This window comes from Phocoena sinus, chromosome 6 (assembly GCF_008692025.1).
Source record: "Phocoena sinus isolate mPhoSin1 chromosome 6, mPhoSin1.pri, whole genome shotgun sequence".
NCBI lineage: Eukaryota > Metazoa > Chordata > Mammalia > Artiodactyla > Phocoenidae > Phocoena > Phocoena sinus.
The window spans coordinates 47,733,320-47,754,866 of NC_045768.1; the positions used below are offsets into that span (position 1 = coordinate 47,733,320).

The 21,547-nt window shown below is 39.4% G+C and overlaps 1 protein-coding gene across 1 annotated transcript in view; it reads right to left on the bottom strand.

The window, feature by feature from the left end:
- Window positions 1–21,547, bottom strand: part of GDA (guanine deaminase) — a 126,212-nt gene that overhangs the window by 57,382 nt on the left and 47,283 nt on the right. Inside the window, exons 3-5 of the mRNA XM_032636416.1 lie at window positions 14,556–14,727; window positions 1,907–1,994; window positions 43–148 (exon numbers count right to left, since the gene is read on the bottom strand). Coding sequence (XP_032492307.1) covers window positions 43–148; window positions 1,907–1,994; window positions 14,556–14,727 — 366 coding nt within the window. The remainder of the gene's footprint in view (window positions 1–42; window positions 149–1,906; window positions 1,995–14,555; window positions 14,728–21,547) is intronic.

Consider the following 21,547-nt stretch of genomic DNA (forward strand, 5'->3'; position numbering starts at 1 on the left):
CATCTCCAACTCCATCCATAAGACAAATCAAGACAAACATACCTCTCTGTTTCCTTGATTGATTCCTCAGTGGTTTCCTTGTATTCTGGAACAGTGTCATTCAAATCCATGCAGACTTTGCCCACAAATGCCCGCTGCCCGAATTTATCTGTGAGACACACACAAAAAGAATCTAAAGTCATGTTTCTTTCCCAAACTGTACCTTTCCTAAGCCTCTTTAAAACATCTTAAATTAAAATCGTTATAAAAACATAAGTGAGAATGTAAAAGATCATCACACCACTTAAGAACCATAACAACAAGACCTCGATCAATTCTGTAAGTAGTAAAGGTTCTCCCGTTAGCACCTTACTCCTCTGATTACTCCCAGAATGAAGGATATTATTTGCTTAAGGTCTAAACCCAGATGTGCCCAGTGTCCTCTGCTATGTGCAGGGTTATGAGGACTATACCCAATAATGTATGTAAAGTGGCTGGCACATGGGCTTAGAAAAGATACCGTCGCTATTCTTAAGTGTAGCAGTGCCAGTATCATTACCTGTGGGGGATTTTACTTACTCCTACCAGCAGTTCTCAGCACTGAAGAACCTCATGCTTATCAAAGGTGCTAGAGGAATTCTATTTCAGCTAGAAAGTTGATGCTACATGAGGCAATGTTCATTTTTTTCAACAATGTCTCCACCTCTGTCTTGAGTCTTTCAGAAGTCTTTCTATCTCTCTCTTTCCCCTGTAATTCACTGTAATACCTGGCCATTAGATTACTCTTCCTTAAAACGCCACCTTCATCACATACCTCATCTCGCTGAAAACTTTTTTGAGTCTGATGCATATTTGAATCTCTCCAGAGACTGAACCATCCCCTCTGCCCAACCTCTCCCATCCCACCATGCCATGAATCCTTCCCTTTAGTTCAGCTACTCTGTTCCCTGCCTCCTGTATATCCACGATGAACGTTCGTGTCCCCATACCCAAACCCCATGTCATCTTTCCTGTCTGAAAGGCATTTTCCTCTCTCCTCATTTTATCTTCCCTTCAAAGCCCAATTTAAAGATCCCTTCGATGAAATCTTCCCAGGTGATCCAATTCTGGGTTCATTCTGTCTCCTCCAAAATTTGCAATATTTACTTTCAGTGTCACCCTTGAAGTCTTTGGTATAAACTACCTTGGCCAGCAAGCAGTAGCGTCAGCACATCAGTCAACAGTATTTACTGAGCACTTGCTATGTGCTAGGCACTGTACTGAGTACAAGTTTTGGAATCATCAGTGTAAATCCAGTCTCAGCTCTGCTTACTAGCTGTGTGACTTGGGCATGTTACATAACCTCTCTGAGCATCAGTTTATCCATCTGTAACACAAGGACCTGAATAACTGCTCCAGAAGGCTGTTTGCAACTGAGCTGAACTAACCCACGTAGAGTTCTTTGCACAATACCAGGCATCTAGTGAAAGCACTACAGCTATTACTAAAGTCATTAATCAGTGGATGTACCTATTAATCAGTTAATCCTGTCTGGTTCCTCAAGGGCAGAGACTATTTTCCGTTTTACTGTGTTCCCTGCATCTAGCATAGTGCCCTGAGTCTAGCCAACAGCTAAGATCTATCTGCTGATAGATAAACTGTTGCTATTGCTAGAATTAGTAAACCTGCTCCAAAAAGCCCTAAATTAATACACAAAATTCAGATCCATTTACATCATTCTGCAGCCAAAAACTAAAAGTAAATAAATTACTTAAACAACAGAAAAAGTTCAAGGGCCACAGTGATACACAAATACCTAATTACTTGCAAGAAATGCAGTGCTTAAATTCTAGCAATTAAAAGGCAGGACTGCTCACAAGTATAAGCCACTGCTGGCATGGTCTGGACATGCTTCACGTGCCCGTAAATCATCCTTTCATCTCCTCACCTGTAATTTCCGCAAGGAGCAGCGATGAGTCAGTGTGAATTGTTGCAAAGTAACAAGCTGTGGTTGTTCCATTCTTTAGTGTTCTCCTCTAAAAATAAATCACAAAAACCATGAATCGCCTGTGCCCAGAAGAGTCACATGGTATATACAGATGAAAATGGAATTTTAGTTTTCAATTTTAAGATGTTTTTATTTAAAGGCATGCCATCTCAATCTGAAATGTAGTTAAGGCAAATGGTAAAAGTATTTATATTTTAAAAGTGTTAGCCAGAGGAGAAGTTGATGCTTTCGATTTCCTAGATTCACACAGTTCTGTGTTGCAGAATTTATTAAATGTGATACTAAGTAATTCCTTATTTTTTTAGGACTGTTTAAGAATATGCAAACTTTATTGCATCTGGGAGTGAATAAATGAGGTTTTTCTAGCGATTACAGGATACAGTTATTCAGCCAGATTTTTAGTTCATCCTAGCAGATTGATAAATGTATCCATCTCTCTTCCTCAGCAAATCTCTACTAAAATACTAGTAAAGGAGTATAACATTTATTAAACCATAAGCAGAGAGGAGACATGAGCAGCGGAAATATTTCAACATCTTCTCAGAAGAAAAAACAAGTATAAGAACCTGGAGGCAACTTGGAAAGAGAGAGGAGCGTGTGGTTGTTAACAGGGAATTGGCTGAAAGTCTGTATACAGATAATTAAACCTTGGCAGGACTCTTTTCCCTGCTGAAATCAGCCAACCACCCCTAACCTGCTCCTTGGAGAAGAGATTTACCCTTTGTAGAAACTGGATAGTATTTAGAGGGTACAAGCCCAAAAGGACAAGGTGAGGCATAGGCTGAAAAGAAGAGGTTTAAGCGGACATCTGGCTGACCTCTGGGACCCTTGTTCATCTTCCCCAAAATGCCATATGTACTGTTTCCACCAGTCCTGGCAGGACTGAAGGACTTCTTCCTAGAGAAGATGAATGGCTCTAGAAGGAAGATGTCCTCACGACTTTGGGGACCCACAATTTAAAGGGCTGTTTACTACCTTCACTGTTCATCATATAATGAAGTTTACCAGTCAACAAATGCTACCCCACCCAGATCTCCCAATCAGCATCTTGGAGCATCACACTTAAATATGAATGTACATTTAAGGTTCAACGGACACTGGAGGAGGGCTTCCCTGGTGGCGCAGTGGTTGAGAGTCTGCCTGCCGATGCAGGGGACACAGGTTCGTGCCCCGGTCCGGGAAGATCCCACATGCCGTGGAGCAGCTGGGCCTGTGAGCCATGGCCACTGAGCCTGTACGTCCGGAGCCTGTGCTCCGCAGCAGGAGAGGCCACAACAGTGAGAGGCCCGCGTACAGCAAAAAAAAAAAAAAAAAAAAAAGGAGAGGGGAAGGAAGAGAAAGAATATGGATAAAATATTGGAAGAAACAGGCAATCTGTAGGTCAGAAGGAAGCTTGATTTAAAAAAAAAAAAACAACACTATGATTAACAATCTCAAAGAAATGAAAGAAGATATTGTATCCACAAAACAAGAACAGAATGCTGTAGAAATCAGAGAATAAGAGCTCTCCATGGGCTTCCTTGGTGGCGCAGTGGTTGAGAGTCTGCCTGCTGATGCAGGGGACACGGGTTCGTGCCCTGGTCCAGGAAGATCCCACATGCTGCGGAGTGGCTAGGCCCTTGAGCCATGGCCACTGAGCCTGCGCGTCCAGAGCCTGTGCTCTGCAACGGGAGAGGCCACAACAGTGAGAGACCCACATATCACAAAAAAAAAAAAGAGCTCTCCAAAAGTAAAAATGTTAAAAATGAAATATGGGAGTCAACAAAAGGTTAAATTAGAAGAGAATTTCTCAGAGAAGAAATATGAAAGTCAAGGATGAAAAGATAAAAAAATTATGCTCAATCTAAGAGATCTAACAATTTAGAATAAAAGTTCTAAAAAAAAAAATTTTTTTTAAAGGAAATGGAGGGGGTGAAATTGTCTGAGAAATAATACTAGTCTCTCCAAACTGAAAATCCTCATAGAATGTTCAGTTCAGTGCATGAAAAACAGAAGCCAAGTAAGGTATATAATTGTGAGATATTAAGTCTACAAGTGAAGATTCTGAAAGGTTCCAGAGAAAGAACACCAGTCATAGACAAATGGCAGGAAACACAATGGCACTGGTGTTATCACCAGTGATGCTGAAAACAGAACAATGGCTTTAAAATTCTGGAGGAAAGTTTTTTTTAATTTTTAAAAAATTTATTTTATTGAAGTATAGTTGATTTAAGGAGGGAAGTTATTTTAAAGTAGAATTTTATACCCTGGTAAATTATCAGTCAAGTGTGAAAATAGAATAGATATATATGATTAGATACACAAAATCTTGAATGTTTTTCTCCTTTAAGAGCTTAGAAAGCTCCTAGAAGATGTGTTTTTTAAAAATGTGAGAGTAATGCAAAGAAAAAGAACTTCTTAGGTCCAGAAAATGGGAATTTAACACAGAGGAGAACCAAAGGTAATGCCCAGATTATAGCAGTGCCAGAGACAATCCCGACCAGAGTGAAACAAAGGAACAGAAGGCAGTGGGAAGAGTTTGAGAAAGAAATCAGGACTGATATTGCCTGACTTGTCTCAGCACTTGGAAAAGTACTGATTGACCTGAGCAGGGTCTGTCTTAAGCAGAAGCTTTTCCTTCTTCTTCTTTTTTAAAATTTTAAGACATTTTTTAAGAGCAGTTTTAGGTTCACAGCAAAATTGAGAGGAAGGTACAGAGATTTCCCATATGCCCCCAGCCCCCACACATAGCAGAAGCTTTTTAAAGTGCAGAGGAAAAACTGCACTGGAGTTCTTGCTTCTTGCATATTATGACCTGTGTGACCTTGAGAAAGTTGCTTTACATTCTCAACATCAGTTTCCTCATTTGTGAAATAAGAGGACTCTTGACTAGAATGGGGCTGGATTAGAAACGTAAACGTCTGCAGGAGGAAAATAATTTGGACTTAAAGTAATAGGGAAGAACATGCCATATCCCAGCAGCCTCTATTCAGCTTCAGCCAACTGTTAAAAAAACAACAACAAAAAAGAGAGACCAGTGATGTCAGTTAGTAATGAAGGGCAAGAGAATTAGGAAAACTGGATTTTAATGTCAGTCTTTTCAAACTTTAAGACACTTTGCACATGAAAAAATATATTTCTGGCTGCAGGTAAAGGATGTTTATATAGCCTGTCACCTATAGAAAAGGATGCGCTAGCTTGCTACCATAATCACACACCCAAGAGAAAAGTTAACACCATGACAGAGGCATCAAATTCAATCTCCAGCAACCAGAAAAGTGCCTGGATCTTCGTGTGTGCCTAGTAAATATTGTTGAATGAACACATGAGGAGTCAGACTTACTAAAGCAACAAGAGGCATAAAATGTTCTAAAATAAGCATTGTTACATGCATAGAATAGGACATTGTATCCTTGACAGAGGAACAGGCTACTGTAACAGTGAGAGTGAATTTAATAACTTGCCAATTTGAGCCACTGGCATTCTCTGAGAATGTAGCGTAAAAGTATACACAGAAGTTTCACTATTTTTCTAAGAAGAGTTGCTGAAAGAAAGAACAGATTGGAGGGAAGAATATACTAAGAGCAAGGGAAATGGGCTGGGGGGGTGGCAGAGAAAATAAATGAGCGTGCATGCACAAGAAAGAGAGAGAAGGAAATTCATTTCCCAGAACAGAAGTAATACTATATTAAAGAAAATGGACTGAAAAAAACAAAAACAAAAACATATCTATAAGTGAAATTTCAGAACCTCAAGAATGAAGAAAATCCTGAAGGCCAGCAAATTAGCTAGAAGGGAATGACAATCAGATTGACATCAGCACACTGGATGCTGGTGGGAAAATCATTTTAAAGAGAATTCTCTCCGTAGCTGTGGTGCATCATTCAAGAGTCAGAAGAAAGTAACACCATTTTTGGTAGTTCAAGGATTTGGATTGTTTGTCACCCACCTTATTGGAAAAGATTATCATCGTTTAAGAAAATACATCCAAAACAAAGACAGAGGATCCAAATTTAAAACATTTTAGACATCCACCAGAGGGCAGACAGCAGAAGCAAGAAGAACTACAATCCTGCAGCCTGTGGAACAAAAACCACATCCACAGAAAGATAGACAGGATGAAAAGGCAGAGGGCTATGTACCAGATGAAGGAACAAGATGAAACCCCAGAAAAACAACTAAATGAAGTGGAGATAGGCAACCTTCCAGAAAAAGAATTCAGAATAATGATAATGAAGATGATCCAGGACCTCGGAAAACGAATTGAGGCAAAGATCGAGAAGATGCAAGAAATGTTTAACAAAGACCTAGAAGAATTAAAGAACAAACAAACAGAGATGAACAATACAATAACTGAAATGAAAACTACAGTAGAAGGAATCAATAGCAGAATAACTGAGGCAGAACGGATAAGTGACCTGGAAGACAGAATGGTGGAATTCACTGCTGCAGAAGAGAATAAAGAAAAAAGAATGAAAAGAAATGAAGACAGCCTAAGACACCTCTGGGAAAACATTAAACGCAACACCATTCGTATTATAGTGGTCCCAGAAGGAGAAGACAGAGAGAAAGGACCTGAGAAAATATCTGAAGAGATTATAGTCGAAAACTTCCCTAACATGGGAAAGAAAATAGCCACCCAAGTCCAGGACGTGGAGAGAGTCCCACACAGGATAAACCCAAGGAGAAACACGCTGAGACACATAGTAATCAAATTGGCAAAAATTAAAGACAAAAATTATTGAAAGCAGCAAGGGAAAAATGACAAATAACATACAAGGGAACTCCCATAAGGTTAACAGCTGATTTCTCACCACAAACTCTACAAGCCAGAAGGGAATGGCATGATAAAGTGATGAAAGGGAAGAACCTACAACCAAGATTACTCTACGCAGCAAGGATCTCATTCAGATTTGATGGAGAAATCAAAAGCTTTACAGACAAGCAAAAGCTAAGAGAATTCAGCACCACCAAACCAGCTCTACAACAAATGCTAAAGGAACTTCTCTAAGTGGGAAACACAAGAGAAAAAAATGACCTACAAAAACAAACCCAAAACAATTAAGAAAATGCTCATAGGAACATACATATCGATAATTACCTTAAACGTGAATGGATTAAATGCTCCAACTAAAAGACACAGGCTTGCTGAATGGATACAAAAATAAGATCCATATATATGCTGTCTAAAAGAGACCCACTTTAGACCTAGACACACATACAGACTGAAAGTGAGGGGATGGAAAAAGATATTCCATGCAAATGGAAATCAAAGCTGGAGTAGCAATACTCATATCAGATAAAATAGACTTTAAAATAAAAGCATTACAAGAGACAAGGAAGGACACTACATAATGATCAAGAGATCAATCCTAGAAGATATAACAATTATAAATATTTATGTACCCAACATAGGAGCACCTCAATATATAAGGCAACTGCTAACAGCTATAAAAGGCAATCGACAGTAAAACAATAATAATGGGGGACTTTAACACCTCACCCCAATGCACAGATCATCCAAAATGAAAATAAATAAGGAAACAGAAGCTTTAAATGACACAAATAGATTTAATTGATATTTATAGGACATTCCATCCAAAAACAGCAGATTACACTTTCTTCTCAAATGAGCATGGAACATTCTCCAGGATAGATCACATCTTGGGTCACAAATCAAGCCTCAGTAAATTTAAGAAAATTGAAATCATATCAAGCATCTGTTCTGACCACAACGCTATGAGACTAGAAATGAATTACGAGGAAAAAACCATAAAAAACACAAACATATGGAAGCTAATCAATATGTTACTAAATAACGAAGAGATCACTGAAGAAATCAAAGAGGAAATCAAAAAATACCTAGAGACACATGACAATGAAAACACGACGATCCAAAACCTATGCAATGCAGCAAAAGCAGTTCTAAGAGGGAAGATTATAGCTATACAAGCCTACCTCAAGAAACAAGAAAAATTTCAAATAAACAATGTAAACTTACAACTGAAGGAACTAGAGAAAGGAGAACCAGCAAAACCCAAAGTTAGCAGAAGGAAAGAAATCATAAAGATCAGAGCAGAAATAAATGAAATAGAAACAAAGAAAACAATAGCAAAGATCAATAAAACTAAAAGCTGGTTCTTTGAGAAGATAAACAAAACTGATAAACCATTAGCCAGACACATCAAGAAAAAGAGGGAGAGGATTCAAATCAATAAAATTAGAAATGAAAAAGAAGTAACAACTGACACTGCAGAAATACAAACCATCCTAAGAGACTACTACAAGCAACACTATGCTAATAAAACGGACAACCTGGAAGAAATGGACAAATTCTTAGAAAGGTATAACCTTCCAAGACTGAACCAGGAAGAAATAGAAAATATGAACAGACCATTCAAAAGTAATGAAATTGAAACTGTGATTAAAAATCTTCCAACCAACAAAAGCCCAGGACCAGATGACTTCACAGGCGAATTCTATCAAACATTTAGAGAAGAGCTAAGACCTAACCTTCTCAAACTCTTGCAAAATATAGCAGAGGGAGGAACACTCCCAAACTCATTATACGAGGCCACCATCACCCTGATACCGAAACCATACAAGGATGCCACAAAGAAAGAAAACTACAGGCCAATATCACTGATGAACATAGGTGCAAATATCCTCAACAAAATACTAGCAAACAGAGTCAAACAGCATATTAAAAGGATCATACACCATGATCAAATGAGGTTTATTCCAGGAATGCAAGGATTCTTCAATATATACAAATCAGTCAATGTGATACACAATATTAACAAACTGAAGGAGAAAAACCATATGGTCATCACAATAGATGCAGAGAAAGCTTTCGAAAAAATTCAATACCAATTTATGATAAAAATCCTCCAGAAAGTAGGCATAGAGGGAACTTTCCTCAACATAATAAAGACCATATATGACAAACCCACAGCCAACATCGTCCTCAACGGTGAAAAACTGAAAGCATTTCCACTAAGGTCAGGAACAAGACAAGGTTTCCCACTCTCACCACTTTTATTCAACATAGTTTTGGAAGTTTTAGGCACAGCAATCAGAGAAGAAAAGGAAATAAAAGGAATCCAAATCAGAAAAGAAGGAGTAAAGCTGTCACTGTTTGCAGATGACATGATACTATACATAGAGAATCCTAAAGATGCTACCAGAAAACTACTAGAGCTAATCAATGAATCTGGTAAAGTAGCAGCATACAATATTAATGCACAGAAATCTCTGGCATTCCTATACACTAATGATGAAAAATCTCAAAGTGAAATTAAGAAAACACTCCCATTTACCATTGCAACAAAAAGAATAAAATATCTAGGAATAAACCCACCTAAGGAGACAAAAGACCTGTATGCAGAAAATTATAAGACACTGATGAAAGAAATTAAAGATGATACAAATAGATGGAGAGATATAATATGTTCTTGGATTGGAAGAATCAACATTGTGAAAATGACTCTACTACCCAAAGCAATCTACAGGTTCAATGCAATCCCTATCAAACTACCACTGGCATTTTTCACAGAACTAGAACAAAAAATTTCACAATTTGTATGGAAACACAAAAGACCCCGAATAGCCAAAGCAATCTTGAGAACGAAAAACGGAGCTGGAGGAAGCAGGCTCCCTGACTTCAGACTATACTACAAAGCTACAGTAATCAAGACAGTATGGTACTGGCACAAAAACAGAAATATAGATCAATGGAACAGGATAGAAAGCCCAGAGATAAACCCACGCACATATGGTCACCTTATCTTTGATAAAGGAGGCAGGAATGTACAGTGGAGAAAGGACAGCCTCTTCAGTAAGTGGTGCTGGGAAAACTGGACAGGTACATGTAAAAGTATGAGATTAGAATACTCCCTAACATCATACACAGAAAAAAGCCTAAAATGGATTAAAGACCTAAATGTAAGGCCAGAAACGATCAAACTCTTAGAGGAAAACATAGGCAGAACACTCTATGACATAAACCACAGCAAGATCCTTTTTGACCCACCTTCTACAGAAATGGAAATAAAAGCAAAAATAAACAAATGGGACCTAATGAAACTTCAAAGCTTTTGCACAGCAAAGGAAACCATAAACAAGACCAAAAGACAACCCTCAGAATGGGAGAAAGTATTTGCAAATGAAGCAACTGACAAAAGATTAATCTCCAAAATTTATAAGCAGCTCATGCAGCTCAATAACAAAAAAACAAACAACCCAATCCAAAAATGGGCAGAAGACCTAAATAGACATTTCTCCAAAGAACATATACAGACTTCCAACAAACACATGAAAGAATGCTCAACATCATTAATCATTAGAGAAATGCAAATCAAAACTACAATGAGATATCATCTTACACTGGTCAGAATGGCCATCATCAAAAAATCTACAAACAATAAATGCTGGAGAGGGTGTGGAGAAAAGGGAACACTCTTGCAGTGCTGGTGGGAATGTGAATTGGTACAGCCACTATGGAGAACAGTATGGAGGTTCCTTTAAAAACTACAAATAGAACTACCATATGACCCAGCAATCCCACTACTGGGCATATACCCTGAGAAAACCATAACTCACATAGAGTCATGTACCAAAATGTTTACTGCAGCCCTATTTACAATAGCCAGGAGATGGAAACAACCTAAGTGTGCATCATCGGATGAATGGATAAAGAAGATGTGGCACATATATACAATGGAATATTACTCAGCCATAAAAAGAAACGAAATTGACTTATTTGTAGTGAGGTGGATGGACCAAGAGTCTGTCATACAGAGTGAAGTAAGTCAGAAAGAGAAAAACAAATATCGTATGCTAACACATATATATGGAATCTAAGACAAAAAAAAATGTCATGAAGAACCTAGGGGTAAGACAGGAATAAAGACACAGACCTACTAGAGAATGGACCTGAGGATATGGGGAGGGGGAAGGGTAAGCTGTGACAAAGTGAGAGAGTGGCATGGACATATATACACTACCAAACGTAAAACAGATAGCTAGTGGGAAGCAGCCGCATAGCACAGGAAGATCAGCTTGGTGCTTTGTGACCACCTAGAGGGCTGGGATAGGGAGGGTGGGAGGGAGGGAGACGCAAGAGGGAAGAGATATGGGAACATATGTATATGTATAACTGATTCACTTTGTTATAAAGCAGAAACTAATACACCATTTTAAAGCAATTATACTCCAATAAAGATGTAAAAAAAAAAAAGGAACCTGCTGTATAAAATTAAATTAACTTAAAAAAACATTTTAAATTAAATGTATGTAGATGGCAAAGAAAAAAAAACAGGAACTAAAATCTCACGCGATGTAACACAGGACCTGGTGAGGGGGCTGCATCTTTAAGGGAAGACTATTTAAGTTTTTTGTCTTATTATGTGGGAGACTATAGAGGAAAACGATACAAGACTTGTTTAACACTTTTAACAACCTAATCTAACAGATATTTTAAAAAGTCATATTGACAGAGGAAACAGAGTCTTTTTTAAAATGTGTAGAATAATCATAAAAATTGACCTTTTATTGGGTCATAAAATAACAGTGAACTAATTCCCAAGGAAAATAACCACACACGTTACATTTACTAAGCAAAATAAAATGAAACTCAAAATTAAAACAGAAGTATAATCTGACATTTTCTAAATTCTCAACACTTTAAACACCTTTCTAAAATGGGCTTGAAGAACAGATGAAAATGGAAAATTTCAGCTAATTAGCAACAATGACAACGGAAGTACTACCCATTCACCAACAGCAAGTTCTTCCTCTGAGTCAGGGGGGAAAACGCTTTTCATACAGAGAAGCTTCTAGATGAGAAACTGCAGTTTCAAATTGGACTGGAACAAACTAGAAAGACTAGAAAGTTCAAGAATCGGCCCAAATTACATTTAAGGGACAGGACAGGGAGAGCCCATAGAGGAGGGGAAAAATAGGAAAGAAGAGAGGGAAGGAGGGAGAGAAGAAAGAACCCCCAAAGCTACTCCTGTTGGTTCCCACTGCGTTCAGCCACATGTGTGTGACTTATGTAGTTAAAAATGTAAGGAAAGAATTTGGCTGAAAAATCTTACTAGGTAAGCCGTCTAAAATGCAGCTACTTTTCTTCTTCGCATGTTATATGTTTGGGTTTCTGGGCATCTGTTCCACCCTAGTTTCTCATAAGCTTTTGAGAGGGCTTTTCCATTAATGATGACTTTCCAATTTATAAAGAAATCGGTCAGGAATAACATCAAAATATTGGCTGTGCTTCCCAACCTTTCCCCTGCTTTCAATTCTTGATAAGAATTGTCAATTGTTGAGACCAAGCCTTTTGAGCTCAAAATAGATTGCCAACTACTAATGAGCTTCAACCCCAGTATCAACAGGCCCCTTAACAGGTTATACAACTTCCATGAGCTAAAATAGGGGAAAAGAGTGGCCTGACTCCTTGTCTTTTCACCTGTACTTTAATGACTTGACACCTCTTTGGAATTAGTTGAATTTATCTGCTGAATTTGACAACCCCATTGAGTAAGCATATTCATTCTATTATCTAGGAGAATATTTGCAATCAGTTTGTCTTGGCATATTTACCAAGAATCTCACTCTCCAGTCCCTTGACTATAATCTATATAATATACAGATTCCTGAACTTTCGAGTCTTTTTGGTTCATTCCAGTCCAAAGTCCAATTTGAAACTTCAATCTATCACCCAGTTTGCAATGTTTAAAGGGAGATATTCCAGGACTGACTGGGATTTTTTTCTTAACAATCTTAGGAGATGCTTGCTAATATATACTTTAAATTACTTTCAGATTAAATTATCACTGTCAAAATCTGTGGTGCAAAACTCTGGGGTCTGGATTGCCCATTTCTTGAAGAATAGATCCAGGACTGTTTTCTGAGGCAGAAAATAAAAAACAAAACAAAAAATGTCTTGGTTCATGGGTACTGCCTTAGCACCCCCTTTGCATTGCCACAGGCAGTCTTCAGCCTTAGGGACAGGTTCTAGTTAACAAATCTCAACTTTCTTAAACAAATGTCAATTATACTCTCAGCTCATCCAACTCTTAAAGTCTATGGGCCTGCTCATAATCAGAAACAGAGGATGTGTACACCGAAAGTACTTGTAGAGAATAACACCTATTTCACCTATTTTGTACTCACTGACATGAAATACTTTGATTTCCCTCTCTGAGTCAGTTAAAGCCAAATGTGTGACAAATCCTAACAAGTGCATGGACCCCCATGGTACACATTTACCTCTTGGCTTTATTTTATTTTTCCTCCTCCTTTTTTTTCCTTTGCTTTGATTTCATGACTCATTTTCTTCTCTTGTATACAATGCAATTTTAAGATATCTCTAACGCTTTTCAGAACAATGCAAGGTATAAATAAATTTTGAGAATAAAAAGATTTGATGTGGTTAACACAATTCATTAACACAATGCACCAGCAACTTCCAACACAGCCTTAGTCCTTCTCAGTTTTTCTGGTGTCACGTGGATCCGTGCTAAATATGTAAAGTCCACAATTACACTGAATTTATAACTAAGCAAGGCAAGTATATAAATGATAGCACTTGCTTTTACTCTTTAAGGCTTGGATGATGCAAGATCTGGGAAACTGGCAGGGTGGCTAGGTCACTGTATAAGGCTTATAATATTATCACCCTCACACCATTACTTTAAGAGAAAAACCATCAATGGGTCCAATAAAAATGCAGGAATGTTCAGACTAAGTATGCTAGATGACAAGAGTTAGTGGTCAGATAGGATATTGGCAGCTTTAATTCTCAGCTGCCGAAGTTATTTCTGGCTGCTGAGTGGACTGGGCATAGGGTTGGAGTAGAATAAAGGGAACTGATTTTCCTGATAGAGTGGAAGGAAGGACATTTCAGGGCCTTTAGTTGGCACACACCACAGCCACTGTTCTCTGATTGAACTAGCTCCGTAGTTCCCTCTACTGGGTTAATGCTCATCACATTCCCACACGCCCTGCAACAGGGGACCATCCTATTTTCCTCCTTTCGAAGCTACCAAAATAATGTGATACCCTTCTCACTGTAACTTGAAAGTTTAATTTTAGATTTCCTTGGGTATTCTGTAAAGCAAATACATACGTCAGGCACTATTTTAAGAGCGTAACAAATACTAACTTGCTTAATTATCATAACAGTCCTAAGAAGTAGGTACTATCATTATCTCTGTTTTTTTTTACAAATGGGGAAAATGAGTCACAGAACTTTCCAAAGGTTACACAGCTATTCCATATGGTACCTAGAACGTCACTGTGGATTGGCAAGAGTAAAGGAACACACATATGCATTCAACCCAAATTTAGTAAAGTAAAACGAGAAGTAAGTGAGAGTAATGAGAACCCAGGGGATTTGAGGATTTAGATTCAAGCTGTCTCTTTGCTAGTGGCTAGCTGTGTAGGTGAAGTGGTCACAAACTCACTGAGCTGTGAAAGAACTGAAGAAGTCTGTACAGTCTAGTATAGCCTTAACTGCCTATTTTTAATAACTTAAATCTGCCCCCAAGAAATGGATGTTTCTATAGATGACTGAACACAATGCACCAATACTCATAAGCAGGATACTTACAACAACTCTGGTATATACTTCCTCAGCAAAGTCGATGCTCTGGAATTTGTGTTCTGTAGGAAATGTGTACTTGGTCAGCCACTCCAAAAGTGGGAGGTCTACGTTACTCCCGGCAAAAGAGTACTGAGGGGCATGGATGTGTGTATCAACCAGCCCAGGCATGAAGAACTCACTGGAAATTAAGATAGGGAGAAAAGAATTTAATAACATCTTTAGTCATTTTCCATATCTTTAAATCACATTTTCTCTATACAATGATTTAATTGTTTACTCCACCCAGGTTTAGAGCCAATGCAATCAGATGAATGTAAATTATTCTATTATTTAGAGATCAGAAAATAAAAATGAAACTCTACTAGGAGAGATAACAGTCCTAAATTGGAATGTCTTGGTGTAAAGTTTACCAGAGATCATGAAAGGAGGGAAAAGCACAGCACTGAGCAGAAGCAAAGCAGTCATTGCACAAGAAATGTCTGAAGCTACAGTTTAATCGTATGACTTTGTTCTCACAATTGGGGGTTGTAGGACAGAGGGCAAAGATGAGAGAGGAGGTCAAAGCTTCTAGAGCCACGATGAGGAATTACACACAAGTCACTACGGATGACTGATGATGAGAAACAGAATGGCCACAATTTTAGTCCCAATGGACATCTTGACCTTGGCTGACTGCAAGAAATCTAGTCCTGTCCCATGTGATGGAGGGGCTGAGTTCTGAAACAAGCAACAAGAGCAAACTGAGGCTGGCTAGGGAAGGGCAATCTGAGAAGACGAGAGTGTCAGTGGGTGAGTGGTATAAACAGTTAAGTGAAGAGACAGATGCAATGCGATGACAACCATTCTCCAGATGTTTCTGATCACTCCACTGCTCCACCCATCAATTTTCCTATTTCTATTAACTCTTATAACAGCAAGTCCTAGAACGATGTTTTCTAGAGTTTTCAGTGGCACTGCCCACAGAACTGAGGCAGCCCAATGCTAATAGATACTTAAAGCTTTTCTAAAGAAATCATCTGGTTCACTGGTGTCTATTAAGTGTCTAATTGCATCCAAGCAGATATTTGTTAAAATACAGTATGCACCACCACCACCACCATCACCGCAAGGAAATATTAGTTACATTTTTATATACATAAGGAACTGGAACTCAGAATTGGACATAATAAAGAATCCCGTATAGTACCAATTCAAATGTCTACCACTTAAATGGAAGACAAATAAAGCCACGGGTATCTATAAATGCTTTATTTTTAAAAAATGAGAACTAGGGGGCTTCCCTGGTGGCGCAGTGGTTGAGAGTCCACCTGCCAGTGCAGGGGACGCGGGTTCGTGCCCCGGTCCGGGAGGATCCCACATGCCGCGGAGCGGCTGGGCCCGTGAGCCATGGATGCTGAGCCTGCACGTCCGGAGCCTGTGCTCTGCAACGGCAGGGGCCACAGCAGTGAGAGGCCCGTGTACCGCAAAAAAGCCAAAAAAAAATTAAAAAAATAAAAATGAGAATTAGGAATGGTGGTGATGCTAATGATGATGGTGACAGCAGGCAATGTTTACTGAAGTCGGACATGTACTGGGCACTGGGCATGGCATTCTACGTACATCATCTTATTTGTGGAAGGCAGTTTATTATAAGGTTTGAGTATACACATTCTTGACCGATACTGCCTGATTTTGAATTTATGCCCCACCATAAACCAGCAGTGGGATATTCTTTAACTGCTCTGTGACTCAGTTTCCCCTTACATAAAACGGAGATAGTAGTTTCACCATAGGGCTGTTGTGAGGATTGAGTTAATATTTGAAAAAACAGTGCCTAGATAATGGAAAGCACCAAAAAAATTAGTTGTGATGATGATGTAACGCTCACAACAAACTTAAGAAGTAGTATTGTAATCCCCATCTTCACAAGAGTAAACTCAAGCTCAGGAAATTTAAATAGCTTGAAAAAAGTAATCATTCAGCTTCAGCTCTAGAGCCCAGGCAGTAGCCTCAGTGTTCTTGGTCACTACCCTCTGAATTTTTCATTCACTCTGGAAATGAAAAGCAGTGACAACCTACAAGTACTTCAAGAAGGCTGCAGTAAGTGGGCCTACAACGTGGGGGCATGCAGAGAGGGAGAAGGAAATACAGATTCCTCTTCGGTGTCAGTCACTGACCTCTCCAGAACATTTCAGTCCTTGGGGCTTTTACTGTCCCCACCATCATAACATGGAATGGCAATGTGACTTCTTCATGTAGTTGAATTGTTCAATCAAATAATACTTCCCAAGTATCTACTATGTTTAAGAAACTCTGCTACACCTTGAGTCCAAAGAAAAATAAGACACCTTCTTGTCCTCAAAGAGATTATAATCTAGTTGAGGACATCAGGGGTGAGAGAGGACGTGTAAGTGTGTGTGTGTGTGTGTGTGTGTGTGTGTGTGTGTGTGTGTGTAAGAGAGAGAGACAAACACAGAGAGACAGAAGGAGCAATTTCACGCCTAGTAATTTACCCAAGTGAAATAAAACATATGTTTACAAAAAGGATCATATAAGACTTTATGGGGGATTTATTCATACTAGCCTCAAATTTACAATAGCCAGGACATGGGAACAACCTAAATGTCCAATGACAGATGAATGGATAAGGAAGATGTGGTACCTATATACAATGGAATATTACTCAGCCATACAAAGGAATGAAATTGGGTCATTTGTAGAGATGTGGATGGACCTAGAGTCTGTCATACAGAGCGAAGTAAGTCAGAAAGAGGAAAAAAAAATATTGTATACTAACACATATATGTGGGATCCAGAAAAATGGTGCAGATGAACCCACTTCCAGGGCAGGAATAGAGACGTAAATGTAGAGAATGGACATGTGGACATGGGGGGAAGGGGAGGGTGGGACGAATTGGGAAATTAGGATTGAGATTGGGAGATTAGGGAGGTTAGGTACACTACCGTGTGTAAAATAGATAGCTAGTGGGAACCTGCTGTAAAGCACAGGAAGCTCAGCTTGGTGCTCTGTGATGACCTAGATGGGTAGGATGGTGGGTAGGGTGGGAGGGAGGTCCAAGAGGGAGAGGACAGATGTACACATACAGCCGATTCACTTCATTGTACAGCAGAAGCTAACACAACATTGTAAAGCAATTATACTCCAATAACAAAAAGGTGGGGGGAACAATCCAAATACCACAGGAACGTAGATAAACAAACTGTGGTCTATTGATACAATGAAACACTATTTGCAATGAAAAAGACTGAACTACTAGTATACATAACAATATGAGTGAATCTCAAAAACATTATTTGGAATGGAAGAATCCAGACACAGAAGAGTACATATTTTTGTTCTGGTTTTGGTTTTTGCGGTACGCGGGCCTCTCACTGTTGTGGCCTCTCCCGTTGCGAAGCACAGGCTCCGGAAGCGCAGGCTCAGCGGCCATGGCTCACGGGCCCAGCCGCTCCGCGGCATGTGGGATCTTCCCGGACAGGGGCACGAACCCGTTTCCCCTGCATCAGCAGGCGGACTTTCAACCACTGCGTCACCAGGGAAGCCCAGAAGAGTATATATTGAGTTATTACATTTATGTGATGTTCAAAAACAGGCAAAATTAATCTAAGTGATAGAAATCAAACATTAGCTGCTGATAAGGGGCTGGACAGTGACTAGAAGCCGCACGGGGAACTTTCTAGGATGAAGGAATGTTTTATATCTTGATTGGTATGTTTGACAAATATATATTTGCCAAAATTTATCAAATTATATAAGATCTATGCACTTTACTATATAAAAAATGTTTCCTAAAAAACAACTACAAAAAAGTTTTTTTAAGAAAGTGTCTTGAATACTCAATTTAGTGAATTAACATGTATTTGTCATTCTGTAGCCAAGAGGGAAGGGATCATGAGAATATTTGCTCCTTTGTTTTTTATCTTCTTTGGCAGAACTGTGACATATTGAACCCCAGGTTTAGGAAGTTGAGTCTGGTGGTGGCAGGCACGTGTGGGGACACTCTTTCAATCTCTCAAGCATGAGAGCATTTCTGAAGAAAGGAAAAGGATAAATATGAGAGAAAGAACTTGATTTTTATTAGCTCTAGTTAGCAGAGGAAAGAGTCAGAGTAAGTTTCTGAGCGTGTGATGCTGAATACATGACATCAAGTACAGAGAATTTAAAAGGAAAGTCTATTTTGAGGGAGGGACAATGTCATACTAAGCCTACAGTCAAAGTATGACCTGCAAGTCTCCAAAAAGCAATTGAACACATGCGGTAAGAGGTCACAGAGTTAAAGATGGCATTCAGATTCGACTGTCTCCCCTGATTAGGTAACCCTAGAAGTTGGTGGTGCCGGAGATTTCTGTGGAAGAAAGAATGAAACTAAACCTTGAGCAGTAGCCTCCACTTAAAGAGTAGGATTGAGGAAGAGAAGGTCGTGCTCAATCTAGACAGAATCATCGTCAGGGAGACAGACACCTATGATAGGTGCTGAGGACAACAATTTAGGGAAGGAGTGCAGGACAGTGACCAGTGTTGAAAACTGTAAGAGTCCAGACCCTGCGAGCTCTCATTTCCATACAATGACACCTGATTTCACATGGATGCAGTCCTTTATTATCCAACTACTTACCCAGTCCTAGTGTGTTTTAGTTACTGTCCTAGGTGCTGAGGAGAGAGCCATGAACAGGAAAGACAGGTGTAGAGAAAATACTGGGCAAAAACTATTCGGTAGTGAAAGTTAGAATGGTAATGTAGGGGAAGAGTGAAAGTCACCTTTTGTTTTCCATGTAGGAGAAACCTGAGCATATTCTGAAGGTACCAGAGATGAAAGAACTAAAGGAGATAACACAGGATACAAAGTCTTCAGAGGCGACAGGGAGCAAGGATTTACTGTTATCAGAAGTTTAACTTTCATCCAGAAAGCCTAGTAATCCTTTTCAGGAAACAGGAGGTATTATGAAATGCTTATTAATAGAAACATTCACATAATCAAAGTTATACTCCAGGATTATTACAGATAGCAGTACATGCAGGAGTGTGTGGACTGTCAGAGCTGCACGTGAGATTAGCGCTCACTGAGCCCAGCTACTCATTCTACGGAAACAACAAAGGAAGCTTAAGGATGATTAGTGGCCCAGCCAGGCTTAGAACTCCACTCAAGATATCACTTGCAGCTAAATGGTTGCCATCAAAAGTCAAACTGCAGGCAAAGCAGGGGGTCTTGAAGGCTGAAGCAGGAGAAGGTGAGAAAGCTCTCCTTTCTCCTGCTTTTCCACTTTGCTCTTTTCACTTTACTTAATCACTATCCTAACTTCCTCAGAAAATCTCAACTTTCCCCAGATAAAAACCATCAACTTCACATCCCAAACTTGCAGTGCTGCCTAGGCTGTACCAGAACCTGAGGAGAAAGAACAATATGTGCCCCTATATACAGTTGTCAGAACATTCACCTGTCTTTTAACCAAGTGGAAAATGCTAGAAAAAGCCCTACAATCAAAACACATGAACTTCTATATAATAGCTTAAGTTACTCAGTCTGCTTGCACACTATTGGCAACCCTCGTCAACATGCAATGCTGGTGATGCGATGGTCCCAAGGGCCTGGGAATCCTGGGCTGTTTGAAAACCACTCTTTCATTGCACAAAAATGCAGGGGTGTGAAACAAACAACAACATCTTGTCCTTATTAATAATTTTGGTATTTTGTTTGGTATTTTGTGGGTTCTTTGCATTAATTTTGATTTTTAAAAATACTGCATTAAAGTATTATTTATCTTGATTAGTAAGTTTTTTGCCCTCCCCCAAATCCTTAAATTCTGTGCTCAAGGTGAATGCCTCACTTGCCTCACCCTAATCCTGGCCCTGTCAACCTCTCTCAGGTCCATGGTCATAGTCTAATCCACTCCTATCAAAGCACGGCTCAGAGTGCTCCAGCAGTAATTTTCATTTGAAAAAAAATCCACACAGTGCTGAGATACCTGTAGGTACACTGACTCTATTAAACAGACTGTCAGAGACATCATGTATTTTAATCCTGACTTGAAGAAATTCAACGGTACCTATCTTATAGGTTTGATATAAAAATCACTTTGCATTTTAAATATAATTTGTCTTCAAAGATTTTAGTCTTCCACCAAAGTTCACAATTTTTCTTGCCTTCTCACTTTTCTGTGTGTAGTGCTTACAGGTCTCCTGGCATATACATTTGTCAGATGGATTTAACTCCAAAAGCAACCTCATAAAGAGGGACAAAAGGATATGAAGACCCACAGATGTGCTCACCTCACTGCCCATCCTCCAGCCACTCCACCATCCTCCCACCCTCTCCCAACCTCCATCTCATCCACTCCCAAGCCACCTTCTAATCTTTCAGGACAAAGCAATGCAAGAAGGTGACTTATAAATGTCAGTTATTCCTCAACATATATTCTCGAGAAAATCTAGCAGAGGAAACAGATGGCAAGAGCAGAGGTGCCTAAAATGACCTCCATGTCCATTGGACTCATCTGCATGCCCACTGGCCACATGCTTCTAAGCCAACAGGGAGGCAGCACAGAGAGGGAAGGAGGAGGAGACGTGAGTATAAGTGCAACAAAACTTTAGGGTCAGTCACCCCATCCCTCTGGACTGTGGCCAGCTCCTCTGCCTCAAAGCCTATGGGGGAACCCAATTCACAGTCCTCCTGCAGTGGACAAGGTGTCTACCACAATCTAGGACAATTCTTTGCCAACAGCCCAGGAGACGAGCTCAAAGAGGGGAAGTGGCTTGCTTTCCATCTAACAGCTGCAGAGCTGTAGGGTGAGGATTCGTGGCACGTGTTCTAATTCCTAATTCAGTGTTCTCACTACATTACTCTAAAGCCACTTCCCAAGTTATAAAAGTGTTTGTAGAATGTAAATGATTTTGGTTGACTTTGGAACTTTCATTGACTTTGGAAACATACTTGGCCTGAAACCAGACAAAATCTTTGAGTTTAAAAAAAGTATTCCCATTTCTATAAGACAAATCACCC